The sequence below is a fragment of the Blastomyces gilchristii genome (assembly GCF_000003855.2).
Source record: "Blastomyces gilchristii SLH14081 genomic scaffold supercont1.26, whole genome shotgun sequence".
In the NCBI taxonomy this organism is placed as follows: domain Eukaryota; kingdom Fungi; phylum Ascomycota; class Eurotiomycetes; order Onygenales; family Ajellomycetaceae; genus Blastomyces; species Blastomyces gilchristii.
In genome coordinates, this window is record NW_003101656.1 from 502,718 (window position 1) to 517,528 (window position 14,811).

At 30.6% G+C, this 14,811-nt stretch overlaps 1 protein-coding gene and 2 pseudogenes across 3 annotated transcripts; 2 read left to right on the forward strand and 1 right to left on the reverse strand.

Moving 5' to 3' along the window:
* Positions 1-2,480: 2,480 nt before the first annotated feature.
* Positions 2,481-2,783, forward strand: BDBG_17822 (uncharacterized protein; the record flags this gene model as incomplete). Its single annotated transcript, XM_031725460.1, has 2 exons — positions 2,481-2,520; positions 2,635-2,783. Coding segments are annotated over 2 exons (189 nt in total), but the record flags the coding sequence as incomplete, so codon positions are not given.
* Positions 2,784-3,161: 378 nt separating this feature from the next.
* On the forward strand, positions 3,162-3,242 carry BDBG_17823 (annotated as a pseudogene). Its single transcript has one exon. The product of its transcript is annotated as a tRNA-OTHER (tRNA).
* A 9,561-nt stretch (positions 3,243-12,803) lies between these two features.
* Positions 12,804-12,892, reverse strand: BDBG_17824 (annotated as a pseudogene). Its single transcript has one exon. The product of its transcript is annotated as a tRNA-OTHER (tRNA).
* Positions 12,893-14,811: the final 1,919 nt, after the last annotated feature.

Below are 14,811 nucleotides of genomic sequence, written 5' to 3' on the forward strand. Positions count from 1 at the left end.
AACATTTCACACCTCTGAAATAGAAGAGTTAAATCTGCTTATACATCAACAAGCTAAGAGAATGATTTATAAGATCTTATCTGAAAGTATTGTGTATGTTATACAGAAGTCAGAAGCAGAGAAAATCAAGATAAAGAATATACAGAATAATAAGTGTATAAAGAAACTGTTGAAGAAGTATGAGAAGATCTTCTGAATAGATCTTTTATTAGAATTGCTGCTGAAACAAGAATTCATACATGAGATTGACACAGAGAATGTGAAATCAGTCAATCAAGATGTGTACCCTCTGTTGCAAACACATCTCAAAGAACAGAAGTATCAGATTACAGATCTTCTAGAACATAGTCTTATATAACTCTCATTAAGTGCATGAAACTTTTCAGTTCTATTTATGAAAAAGACAGATGAGGAGTAACAGATGTGTATAAATGATTAAGCACTTAATAAGCTTACAATCAAGAATGAATATTCAATGTTATGAATTCAACAACAGTTGAATACAGTTGAAAATATCTAATATCTATCAAAGATTGATCTTCTCTCAGAATACTGACAGATTCATGTAGATAAACTGTCAGTACTGTGAACTGTGTTTAATATACAATGAGAGAAGTTCAAATTCCTGACAATGTTATTCAGTCTAATAAATACACCTGTCATCTTTCAAACGATGATAAATACAATTCTTTATAAACAGAATAAAACCTCATACCTTATATATCTGAATAACATTTTAGTCTTCTCAAACTCATCTAATAAACATCTGAAGCATCTTGATAAAGTGCTTATAACTCTGAAAGAGTATATGCTCTACATTAAATTAACAAAGTATGTGTTTGAAATGAAAGAGTTGAAGTTCATAGAATATGTAGTAAGTAATGACTGTATACACCTCATTCTGAAGAAATTCAATGTCATAGTGAGTTGACTGCAGCTGAGAAATGTACATTATGTATAACAGTTTCTTAAGTTGATCTCATATTATCACAGATGTATCAAAGATTTTATATAAATAGCTGTATCACTCTCAGATCTCTTAAGAGAAATGAATACTAATCTGCAGAAGAAGAAGTTTTATTTAATTATCTAAAATGCTATGTATGAGAAGGCTTTTCTCACACTGAGAGAACATGTGATAATATTCTCAGTACTTATTTAATCGGATTATGATAAATCTTTCTACATTGAAACAGAGATATTTAAATGAGCTATCAGAGACACTCTTCTACAGATGAGTAAGAACAGCAAGCTACATCTGATAACATATAATGATAGAAAACTATCAGATGCTGAGCTCAATTACTCAGTGTATAAAATGAAATTACTAGCAATTAAGTATATACTGATTAGACTGACCGTGTGACCATGTCTGGGACCAGGACCAGATTTTTTGATACTCACATTACCAATTCAACTGATCCCATTACATGGTTTTAACATTAGATAGTAGTCTCATACTGTTTATGTGTGACTTACTGTCTACTCTTGTCACATTTTTCAAATGAGATCATGATTTCCACTTCTCAATTTAAATTATTTTTATTGCTTTAAATGACTTTAAATCTCATTTGAGTGTTACCAAAAAGCATTACTTTTTTAAAAATTAAAAATAGTCTAAAAAAAACCTTAAAATGTCTAAAAATAGTAACTTTATGCTAAGACTGGAACTAAATGAGATCAAATGAGATCACTTTCTCATTTTTTTCAAGTCATGGTTTCATTTTAAGATCTGATATATAGTCACTTTGCATGTTTTTTTGATGACTAGTCCCAGCGGGATTCACGCCAAGAAATGTATGGGACCAGATCAAATGAGATCAAATATGAAATTCATGATCCCAGCGGCCAGTCTAATACTGATGTTATAGAATATATATATCAACAACAGATATATAATAACAGTGATTATAAATTATGAAACTCTCATCTATCTACAATCAATAATGAAACCTTTCAAACACTTAGTATATTGAATCTCGGACTTTCAAGTGTATAATGTTTATATTAAATACTGAAAGAGATCAGACACTGTAATACCTGATATAATCAGTCACAGACCTGATTTCATGAGTGAGAATTCTGTGAATCAGGTATAAGAGAAGTTCATGTTAAACACACTGAGAGAATGTAAGAAATCAGAATAAGTAAATATAATAATCTCTTACTTAAAGAATAATAAAATGTCAGATAGTAAGTATCTTATAAAAGTAGTAGAAGAGATGCTTCTCAACTTTAAGTGAAGAAAATTGAAAAATGATGTTATACTTTACTGTGATCTAGAATACATGAAAGCTCTTCATCTAAAACATTTATTTAGACATAACTTAGTGACTCACATGCATAAGAAATTCAGTCACTTAGAATGCTCTGAACTTATAAGTGTACTCAAACTGAGAGTATACTGACTAAGCATGACTGAGAATATTCAGACATACACTCATAAGTGTCTGAATTACCAGGTCATGAAATAATTGAAGAAAGAGTTAAAATATAAGAAAGTACAATATCAGATAAGATGTATAATACAACAGTTTAAATAATGAAGAGTGAATCTCATAGACATACTACTGTAAATATCAAATGAAAATTATTAAATAATTACTGCTATTAACTACACTACTGACTGATCAGTTATAAAAGCAGTTTCAGAGATGATAGAGAAGATGATGATGAAGTTTTCATATAATAAGATCTATATCAACTATGAAATACTGTATGAGATTCTAACTGATAATAGTGTGAATCTTATAGAAGAAGCAGTGAGGCATTTTATAAGCTAGTTAAAGACAAGATATTGTAGAATAATACTATATTATCTGTGAATAAACAGATAGATGAAACACTGGAATGAAATCTTGAATAATATACTGATATAATATCTAGTAAACAAGTCTATATAACTATAAGATGAATATCTCAGTCAGATACTGTTAGTCACACAAATTCAGCAGTATGCAGTCTTCAAGTATTTACTATTCTATCTGTTATATAAGTTGCATCTGTACATTCTGAAGAATACTTTGAAACAAGTAAGAATGAAAACAGCAGTTACAGATGCAGTAGTAGCAGTTGCAGACACAGTAGTTGTGAATACAGAATCAAGATTGAAAGAGATCAGTTATGCACATGCAAAAGTTAACAAGTTAGTTCTGAACTAAGCCAGCGTGGCCCAGTTGGTAAGACTGGTAACCAAGGCCGCACACATTAGGGGTGCGTGGGTTCGAATCCCACCGCTGGCACCTGCCACTTCTTACCCATGAAAGCCCCCATGTAATAGGGGCTGAGCCTAATTAGTAAGGCTTGGTGCGGGGTAGAACTCCCTACTGCAGGCCAAGCCACTAGTTAAGTGAGATCCTGCGAACACCCACCAGGGCCGGCATGGGGTGCCAATATCTCACTATTCTACTGTGCACCCGTCAAGGTTCTAACAATATAGAGCCAAGCCTAATGTAGTGGTTATACACTACTTAAGTGAGTCTCAAACTAGGGGTGTCATCGGAGCCTAGCTCCCCCCCAAATACAGGGAATGATTTTGAAAACCACCTGACTAGCAGGCCTAGACGCGCATCTAGGCTCTAGACAGGGCACCCTGATAGGCTAGAGCCTGCAAGCTCCCTGCCAAGCCCTAATACTGACAGAGAGGACTGCAGTCATCAAGCCTATGATTAGTCTCTAACACAGGGCAAGGCCATGACGGCTGATTGGTAGGCCTATGGGCATCTAATGGGGCCGAGATCAGCAACCGGAAGCTTGGTGTGCACGCCACCAAGTGGGCGGTGGCAGTCACTAACTAACACCCCTGGAAATTAGTGGCTGGCCCGAGAGGACGGATGCGGTGGTCGGTTAATTATAGAGGGTTAAATGTAATTAGCTTAAGGTGCATCCTGCGGGTGGCTAGCGCCCGTAGTTTTCCTTTCAATTCCTTTCTATCTATCTATTTAATGTGTCTATCTTTAAGACTGTGTTCTATTTCTCTTTTCCTTTGTCATGATATTGTCAAATGATTTCAAAGTATCAGAAGATGTTAAAACACTGCAATTTGTAAACAGTTTTTGTATTCTGGGCTGGAATTTTCTGATTTTACATATCTGAAATTGATGAATGTATAATAGTTAACTTTACAGATATAGGAAAAACCCTGAGAACTAAAATTTCTCAGGTAGATATCATAGTCTCTGACTGCATACATCTATAATTGAAGAATAGTAATAATAATAACTCTTGATTTAAGTATATTCATGATTTCAGAGCTTTCTAAGTAACTGAATTTCTTATGCATGTGAGCTATTAAGTCACATTTAAATGACTGTTATAGATAGAGAGCTTTCACATATTCTATATTATAATAAAGAATAATCTCATTTTTTAATTTTCTCAGCTTGAAGTTCAGAAGTATCTCTTCTACTACTTTAATAAGATACTTATTATCTAATATCTTGTTATTCTTTAAGTGAGAGGTTATTGCATTCACTCATTCTGATTTCTTGTATTTTCTCAGTGTGTTTAATGCAAACTTCTCTTATATCTGATTCACAGAACTCTTATCTCTGAAATGAGATCTGTGACTGATTGTATTAGATATCACAGCATCTGATAATTTCTTTCAGTATTTAATATGAAGATTATACACTTAAAAGTCTGACATTTAACATACTAAGTGTTTGAAAGGTTTTATCATTGATTGTAGATAGATGAGACTTTCATAATCTGTGATCACTGTTATTATATAACTGTTATTAATATATCTATTTCACAATATCAGTGTGTGTTTAATTACTAGTAATTTCTTTTCATACACTGAATAATTGAGCTCAGCATCTGATAGTTTTCTATTATTATATATTATCAGATGCAGCTTGCTGTTCTTACTGATCTGTAGAAGAGTGTCTCCGATAGCTCATTTGAATATATCTATCTTGATGTAGAAAGATTTATTATAATATGATTGAATAAGCACTGAGAATGTTATTATATATTTTCTCAATATGAGGAAAGCTTTATTGCACACAGTATTTCAGATGATTGAATGAAACTTCTTCTTTCACAGATTTGTATTCATTTCTCTTAAGAGATCTGAGAGTGATGTAGATATTTATATGAAATTCTTGATAAATCTGCAGTAATATGAGATCAATCTAAAAACTGTTATATATAGTGTATGTTTCTCAGCTGTAGCTAATTTACTATGACATGTAATTTCTCTGAGATGAGATGTATACAGTTATCACTCACTACATGTTTTATAAACTTCAACTCTTTCATTTTAAACACATACTTTATTAGTTTGATATAGAGCTTATACTCTGTCAGAGTTATAAGCACTTTATTGAGATGCTTCAGATATTTCTTATATGAGTTTGAAAAGACTAGAATGTTATCAAGATATATAAGATATGAGATTTCATTCTGTTTATAAAGAATTATATTCATCATCATTTGAAAGATGACAGGTATATTTATCAGATTAAATAACATTATCAGGAATTTACACTTTTCTTATTATATATTAAATGTAGTTTATAAAACTAACAGTTTCTCTACACAGATCTGTCAGTATTCTGAGAGAAGATTAATCTTCAATAGATATCAGATATTTTCAACTGTATTCAACTATTGTTGAATCTATGACAGTGAATATTCATTCTTGATTGTACGCTTGTTAAGTGCTTGATAGTCAATATATATCTATCACTCTCTATCTGCCTTTTTTATGAATAGAACTGAAAAGCCTCACACACTTGATGAGAGTTGTGTAAGACCATGTTCTAGAAGATCTGTTATCTGATACTTCTGTTCTTCAAGATATGTTTGTAACAGAGAATACACATTCTGATTGAATGATTTTATATCTCTGATATCAATCTCATGTATAAATTCTCATTCCAGCAGCAATTCTGATGAAAGATCTGTTTAAAAGATCTTTTCATACTTCATTAGAAGCTTCTTCATATGCTTATTCTTCTGTATATTCTTTATCTTAGTTTTCTTCACTTTCAGATTCTGTATGATATACAGAATGCTTTCAGATGAGATCTTATGAATCATTCTCTTTACTTATTAATATATAAGCAGATTTAACTCTTCTATATCAGAGATGTGAAATGCTCTTCTTATATCAGTTGATAGAATTATTTAAACTATTTTCTTTCTATCAGTTAACTGCATATGATATATACATTATTGAATCTGTGAATTGAATCTTTGAAATTAATCAAGTCTGAGAATAAGATTGTATTTCACATTCTGCAGCTCTTACACTTAAATATAGCAATATTATTCTCTAAAGTGCAAGAGAACTCTGACTCTTGCAGATGATATTAAATATCAGTTATCAGATAATCTTATATATTAAGAATTCTTCACTCAGTGAACCTCTTTCAGTCTTCAGATTATATGATTATTAATATATTATATAGAAGCTTCTATGTCTGTTAACACTTTTACAGTTATCTCTTAATTCTTACTCAAGTGCTCTTTATATATTAACATTTTGAGTCTCAAGGCATTGAGATGAGTGTCTGCTTCATTCTTACTTACATCTCAGTCAGAAGCCTGCTTTCTCTTGATATTTACAGAATTCAGAGAGTTATCTAACATGAGCATCTCTTTCACTTTAAAGGCTTTTCATAGAATATTAGTGAGTGTCTTCAAGCTTACTAATTCTGCTAGTTTTTTAACTTTCTTACTTCTCTTGACTATGTATACTGTGTGTAATTCTTTGTATTATCATTCTGATATCTACAGTTGAAGCAAGCTTAATACTTATAATATCAAGATTTTCACTCAGAGAATCTCTTTTTCAGAGAATTCAGCACTGTAGTGATGATATTCAGATCTAGATTTATTACATTCAGATATATAACTTGTATCATAGAAGTCTGATTATCTGTTCTCTGTTAAGACATACTTAATTGCAGTATTTTCTATCATAGTTAACTCACTTATTTTCATACAATGAGAATATTGTATGCTTTCTTTACTATAACTGAATATGAGATTAAGTATTTTCATTCTGCTCTCAACTCAGGTGTAAGACTATGAATAAAGATCTATAAACAGAAAGATGTTGAAAGCTTTTCATTCAATGTAAGATAGTATAAACTGAAGTATATAAAGTATGATATAAGATCACTCACTTATCTACACTCAGTGAAGTGTTCATAACACTTGTCTTATATATTTACTTTCTCAAAGTTGTGCAAGATTCATTTGAAAAACTCATTTCATATTTATAAGAATAAATATTATTTCAGATCTGTAAGATTCATCTTTTCATTAGTTATTCACAGTGACTTTGCTTTTTTATGTACAAATGTAATACATCTTAAGACTTATTGAAATTCTGTTGACTGTCTGTCTGTAAGTTTATATTTAATCTGATAATATAATTATATCTGACTTAGCTAGCTGATTGTAGTATTATTTTTTCAGTTGTCATTGAAGCTTGATGACTTCAACAGATCTCTTAGCTTGATGTATTTCATGTTTAAATTTTCATTCTGTGCAGTGATCTCTGATGATGTGTATAGTTCTGAAGAGATTATAAATGATTGTGATAAGATCTTCAGATTCAGTGTGATTATTTATCTATATAAATATTTAATCTTATGCTGCAGATCTAAGACCTGGTTTTCTCTATTCTTATTAATAATGATGATTGCATCAGTGAAGCTCTGCATCATGAATACTTGATTCACAGTGAATGCTAATTGTTGTTTGACTTTCATCTCAGTCTGTCACTGTGTACATAAGATCTTGATCTTATTTAGAATTCTTGTACATGTACAGAGCTTTGATTCTGATTCAGCAGTCTCAGTCACTTTTCTTACTACTTTGAGTAAACTCTCTGAGAGGTTCTGCATATCTTCTGATTGAGATAGCAGAGAAGAGTGTTCATATTGACTAGAGAAGATGTTCATTTTGATGATTTCTTATTGATAATATAATGTCTATTGTTATAGTACTATATCATTTGTATTATTATTATACACTTCTGGTGATAATCATTCTTCTTTTCATTCTTCTTTTAAGTAGAGAGTGAACATCTTTGAATCTGATTCATCACTCTCATCCTCTTTCTCACATCTCATTCATTCGCATATGGGACATTCACCTGAGTGTGAAGTTTTCTCTTAACAAGTGAAGTAGCATCAATCAGATACTCTTCTACTCACTGCTCTTTATTTGCAATCTTTTGAGATATTTTTAGAACCACACTGGCATGATAACTATAAATCACTTTGTAGATAGAATTATCACACTCTGAAGAAGCCTGCACTTCTCACTGATTTTTAGACATGCTATCAGATGTGATTCAAAGGTTGCTTGAGTCAGTGTATAATTACAAGTGTATGCTGGCTTCTCATATACTGTATACTAAATTAATTGATGGCCGCTATGGCCCCTTTACATTTGTAAGCAAGTTCGGAAGCAGCCGCGTTATTATCCGGTGGTGATACATTCTTCCGAATCACAGAAGAATGAGACTCTGAACTCTGAAGTATGTTCAAATTTGAGATAATTATAGATTATAAGAATCTCAAGTATTTCATAATTATCTGTAAGCTTACTGAATGTCAGATATGATAATCTGAGCTATTAAGCTGTTTTCATTTTACTATACACTATTATCTTAGCAGTTAGAACTCAATGATAGATTCTCTTTTATAATAAGAGTAAGATATACCTTTTAATATAATAGACACTCACTGAATGAACTAAGAATATCAGCTCTTAAATTGAAAGATATTAGTTGATTAAGATAAAACAACTTATAATACTATACATACTTCTCTGATTAGAACACTCTTTCTCTGAACTGTCACTGATACTGATACTGATATCTTAACTTTCTCTATATTGAATGAACTGCGATATATAACACCTCAGACTGATGAACTTCTTTAGACTCTCACTGAAGCAGTATAATAAGAAGTGTCTCAATTTCCTTCAGAACTATGTATAAAGACTGACATCTCAGAATGTTTAATTGATAATAATAATACTCTGTAATTTCGTGACTAGTATTATATCTCTAAGTCTGAATCTCTACACACTTAAATAATGCAAGAGATGTATAATTTGTGTATAACTAATTATTCAAGTTGTGAATAACTGTATTAAATGATCTCTCAAGAATTCTACTGATCTGAGATATTAAACAGTATCAGATGCTGTATCTGAAATTGCAACTATTATTTCTCTATCACTTTATTAAAGAATTATAGAAAAGACCTGCTAAAATCACTCAATATCTCTGATAGAATCTGATGAGATATAGTAATTGACTTCACTATTCATCTCTCTAAGAGTAAGAGTTATAGAAATGTTTTAATCATCATAAACTGATTGAGTAAACATATAATATTAAAATCTTATAATCAGATAAATACTGAATAAGTCACTGAAGTCTTTCTACAAAGTCTGTTTCATTAAATATATGAATTGCTAAGATCTATAGTATTGAATTAAGACTGTTAATTCATGAGCACTCTCTGAACAAGAATCTGTCAAGTTCTCAAGATTATACTCTGTTTATCAACTCCCTATTACTCTGAGACTGATGATATATCAGAATAAATGATTCAGACTGTAAAGAACTATCTTTATAAGTTGTGTAATTACTTACAGAATGATTGTCATAATCTTCTTCTTTATACAGAGATTACTATCAATGATTGAGAGGCTGTTTCAATAGATGTAAACTTATTCTTTCTCACACACAGTTATTATATAAAGCGATTAAATCTTCTAGAGATTACATATTTCACATTAAATCTCTGCAGTCTGATTCATATTACTGATAATAGTAATAAAGCTTTAAGATGTCTGTGACTGAGTAGAAGTATTTATAATAAATAGTAAATAATATTAAGAAGATTAAATCAATGTTTATCAAGATTCTGCTGAGTAATATAAGATAGAACATCTGATATACTTGAATCTTAAGAATATACAGATCATATACTCATCTCATACATTGTATTGTTATTATATTAAGTATTAAGTAATAGAAGTTATAGACAGTTATAACTATTATCTTAATATATCATCAGACATTTATAATATCTTTTATATAAGCTTATTCTGCTGTGTTATTATCAATTCATTCTCTTCTCAACGGATTCCTGAATGACAGTCATCAGAGATTATATAAGAAAATAATGAACTCGAATAAGAGATTCAAAATATTCTTAATAAGAAACTCTGTGACTGTGACTGATAATATCTTATAAAATAAATCAGTTATAATTATCTGATCTGAACTTTGAGTTCTGTATTATCTAAGATCACAGCTCTTGAGTGATGAGAACTACACACAATCTTACTTCAGAAAAGAGAGAGTTGATGTAACAGACTGCACTTAATTAATTATCTAAACTATTTCATTATACTTCATAGATTTCTGCTGAAGTTTCAATTTCTGATCACTGATTCTTAGCTGAAGCTTCAATTCTCAGTCAATGATTCTCAGTTAAAAACTTATGAAATTTTTATTCTTTCACTCTGAAGCTTTACTATGTACATGTATAAATATTCACTCTGATTACTGATTTGTGCACTTTCTCTTTTTTTTTCTTCTCTAACATTTTTCACTTTATTATATAAGATCAATAAATATCATACTGATCTATTCAGCGTAGACCTCTTATATATATTATACAATTATCTCAGAGTCAGATTGAAAGAGAAGTATGATTTAAATCAATTAAATATAAGATTTTTATTCTCAACTGAGACAGAAATTAAATACTTAATAGAGTTGTTATCAGAAACTCAAGCAGCTATAAGAAAATAACTGCATTCAGAAATATCAGAATATGAAGAGGTGGAAATTTATCAGATATAGTCTGTTAAAATAGCTATATACTATCTTTTAATATTTTTATTTTACTATAGTCTTTCTTTACTTTACTTTTTCTTTTCTGTTCTTTTCTATTTACTTATTTAATATGTCTATCTTTAAGACTTTGTTCTCTTTTCTTTTGTCATGATATTTTCAAATGATTTTAAAGTATCAGAAGATACTAAAATACTGCAATTTTCTGATTTTATATATTCAAGATACAAGTAAAGCTTATAATGAGTTCCTGTGTGATATTAAATACAGGTTCAGTGTTAGTTATACAGAAGAAAATACAGGTGTTAAGATCATGCCATGATAACAAGAACATAGAAAAATACAAAGAAGTGACAATTAAATACATATGATAATAACTTCTCAGCTCAGAAACATACAGTGATTTTATTGCAGTAATTTATATATCTGTGTATTTATTAGAAATCTGAGATGCTTGAGTTTCAGATTTAATGTATTTCCTGCAAGTTTCAAACCTGCACGTCTCAGTTTCTTATATGAAGACACTACTTAGTGACCGCATTAATAATTCAGTCACTGAGACTGTCAAATATAATAATCATGTGAAGAAGTTGTATTCTGTGATACAATAATATTTATATAATAAATTGTGACGGGCTGCGCCCGATCAATCATATAGACTATTCTGTTACACTTCACAGATTTCAACCGCTTCATTCTCAAACGCGTACACTCTGATTCTCAGTCATTCTTGATCACTGATTCTCAGCTGCTATGAACATGTATAGATTCTTCTGCTCTGAAGCTCCACTGTGTATATCACTACATATATGTATAAATATTCACTTCAATTGCTGATTCTCATACTTTCTCTTTCTTTTTCTTCTCTAACAGTTTTCTGTTTATTATATAAGACCTATCAATATTATACTGATCTATTCAGTGTAGGTCTCTTACACTAGAAAAACATTCATTATCTTCTTATTAGAAATGATTATTCATGTATCATCTTCTCATTAGAAATGATTACTCACTGAGATATCTGAATGTGTAATCATGTATAAGAAATAGAGAAACAGTCAAATAGTGAAGCAGATACTGAGTTCTCAGATAGAAGCTTGCTTATCAGTCACTCTGACTCTGTAACAAGATCTTACAAAGAGAGTAAGATTTTACAAGAGAATGTTAGTGAAAGATCTGAGAGTTCTGATACTTAGATATATGAGATATTCATATAATTACACTTCTTTAAGATTTCACAGATATTATACACTGAATAAATAACATGTCTAATGACAATATGAAAGAACTCTTGAATATAAGTATAAAAGCAATATCACAGTGACTCTGAGCAATGTTGAAATTATAACAGTAATAGATAGCTGATATATATGTAACTCAACAACTTCAATACAAAGAGATTCAACAATTAACTCAATAAAGAACTCATGTGATTTCAACATCTATAAAATTGAATATAAAAGCACTGAAAGAATGCTTAGATACTTCTACATATTTTAATACTTCTGATCTCACTCTCTACTCATTCATGAAGAATGAAAATACTTGTCAAATTGAGTATAGATGAAGATATCATCAGTTCATTAATCAATTAAAATTGATATATCAATGAATGATTGAAGAATTGCGTAAGATAGAAGTTTCATTCATGAATGAAAGCATGTAAATCAGTGTTATTATTATTATTATTATTATTCTTTCATTATACTCATATGCAAGCGGAGCTTATGATGAGTCCTTGCGTGATGTTAAATACAGATCAAGTGTTAATTATACAGGAGGAAATACAGGTGTTGAGACCACACCAAGATAACAAGAACATAGGAAAATACAAAGGAGTGACAATTAGATACATGCGATAATAACTTCTCAGCTCAGGAACATAGAGCAATTCATTGAAGTGATTTGTACACCTCTGTATTTATTAGAAACCTGAGGTGCTTGAGTTCCGGATTTAATGTATCCCCTGCGGGTTTCGAACCCACGCGCCTTGGTTTCCCACGCCAAGGCACTACCAGGTGGCCGCATTAACCATTCAGCCACCGGGGCGAATCAGTGTTGTGAACATCTGATAACATTATCAAATATCTTGATATTCTGTTCTGAGACACTGTCATACAATAGAAAGTATTAGATTGATTACAGAGTATCTGACAGAGAAACACTTCTCTTACAACATTTATCTCTGACTTCAACATCAAGAATCTTGAAGCAGATAATCAATCTTGAGAGAATTGAATGAAGATTAGCATGCTTAAGAAGACATTAACTTTTGAACTCTTACAGACTCTTATAAGTGTAGATAAAGACCAGACTTATAAAGGCTTCTGCACACAGCTTCAGATATTGAATAACTGTCTTATCAAGCTCAAGAGTATACAGAACAGTGATAGAAGATATTACATTTCAGTCACTGATACATCTGTGCTGAAGAATAACAATGATGCAGATGTCATGAATTGAGTAGACTTAAATCTCTATACATAAGCAAGAATCTTTCCTGTCTGAACAGACTTCTGAGTTTCTGGAATCACTTCTGAAGAAGTTGCTGATTGATGTTAATAACATGTATGCATCAACTGTAACTGATCAGAGCATATTACTTTCAACTGTTGATCAGCCTATGTATCTTCTTGCTCAAAGAATGAATCAGTGTCTGTCTGTGTCAACCATGTTTCATTAGAGAAGGATTCAGAAGATAAGTATGAGAATGCTCTAATGAAACAGGGAAAAGATTACCTTCTGTTCAAATTCACAAACAGGAGCTTGAAGAGATTGAATGATAATAATTTGAAGAGAAAATAACAATGAATGTGATTCTTGTATCTACTGTGATCAATAATATGTATAATATGAAAGCCATGATAGACAGCAGTCTATATTATTATACAATAATTAAATCTTCAGTTGTAAGATATTACAACCTTTAGTGTATTCTCTTATCAAAATCCTGACTTCTTGCAGAATTTGATGATCTAAAAGACATTTGTACCTGTTACATGATGAAGTTAATCATAAATGTAGAAGAACATTAATGTGAAGATGTCTATATATATGAAGTTAATAATCTTGATTACAATCTTATGTTAGAACTTGCCTGACTATCTGAATAAGGCATCTTATTCAATACTTGAAACAGAAGCTTGATATTCCCTAATAATGATAGAATTCATGAAGATGATATTCACAAGACTATGAGTCTGATATAGATCTCTGTCAATGTGTATAAAATACTCTGAAAAAGAAGTTACTGATAGCAGAATTATATGATAATCTATTCTATCTGTCTGACTGATATTAAAAAGGCTCTAGAAAAGTTATTCTGTGTTACAATAACAGATTCTCATATGAAACTTTCTTAATAATATCATGAATATCTAGATATCTTCTGATAAGATAATATTATGAATATACTCTTCTTATAAGATTCTGAAGTGAATCACAGTATTAAGTTAGAGAAGAAGAATGATAAGAACTCTGAACTGTCATAAGACTCTCTTTACAACATGTCTTGAGATGAACTTCTTCTTCTTCAAAAGACACTCAATAATCTATTAAATAAAGAATTCATATATATTAGTAATTCTTTCACTGCAGCTTCTATTCTCTTTGCAAAGAAATCAGATAAAGAACTCTGATTCTGTGTAAACTATTGAGAACTGAACAGAATAACAAAGAAGGATTGCTATCTGCTATCTCTTATTAATAAAATTCTAGCTCACATTGAATAAGCTCAATAATTTATAAAACTAGATATTATCACTGTGTTTCATAAGATCTGTATCACTGAAGAAGATGAGTGACTTATAGTATTTCAGACATGATATGACCTTTTTGAATGAATAGTTATTCTCTTCAGACTGACTAATGTTCTCAGTACATTTCAGAAGTATATCAACTGAACACTCTGAGATTTCTGTGATGAATTCATATCTGTATATCTTGATAACATTCTCATCTTGACTGAT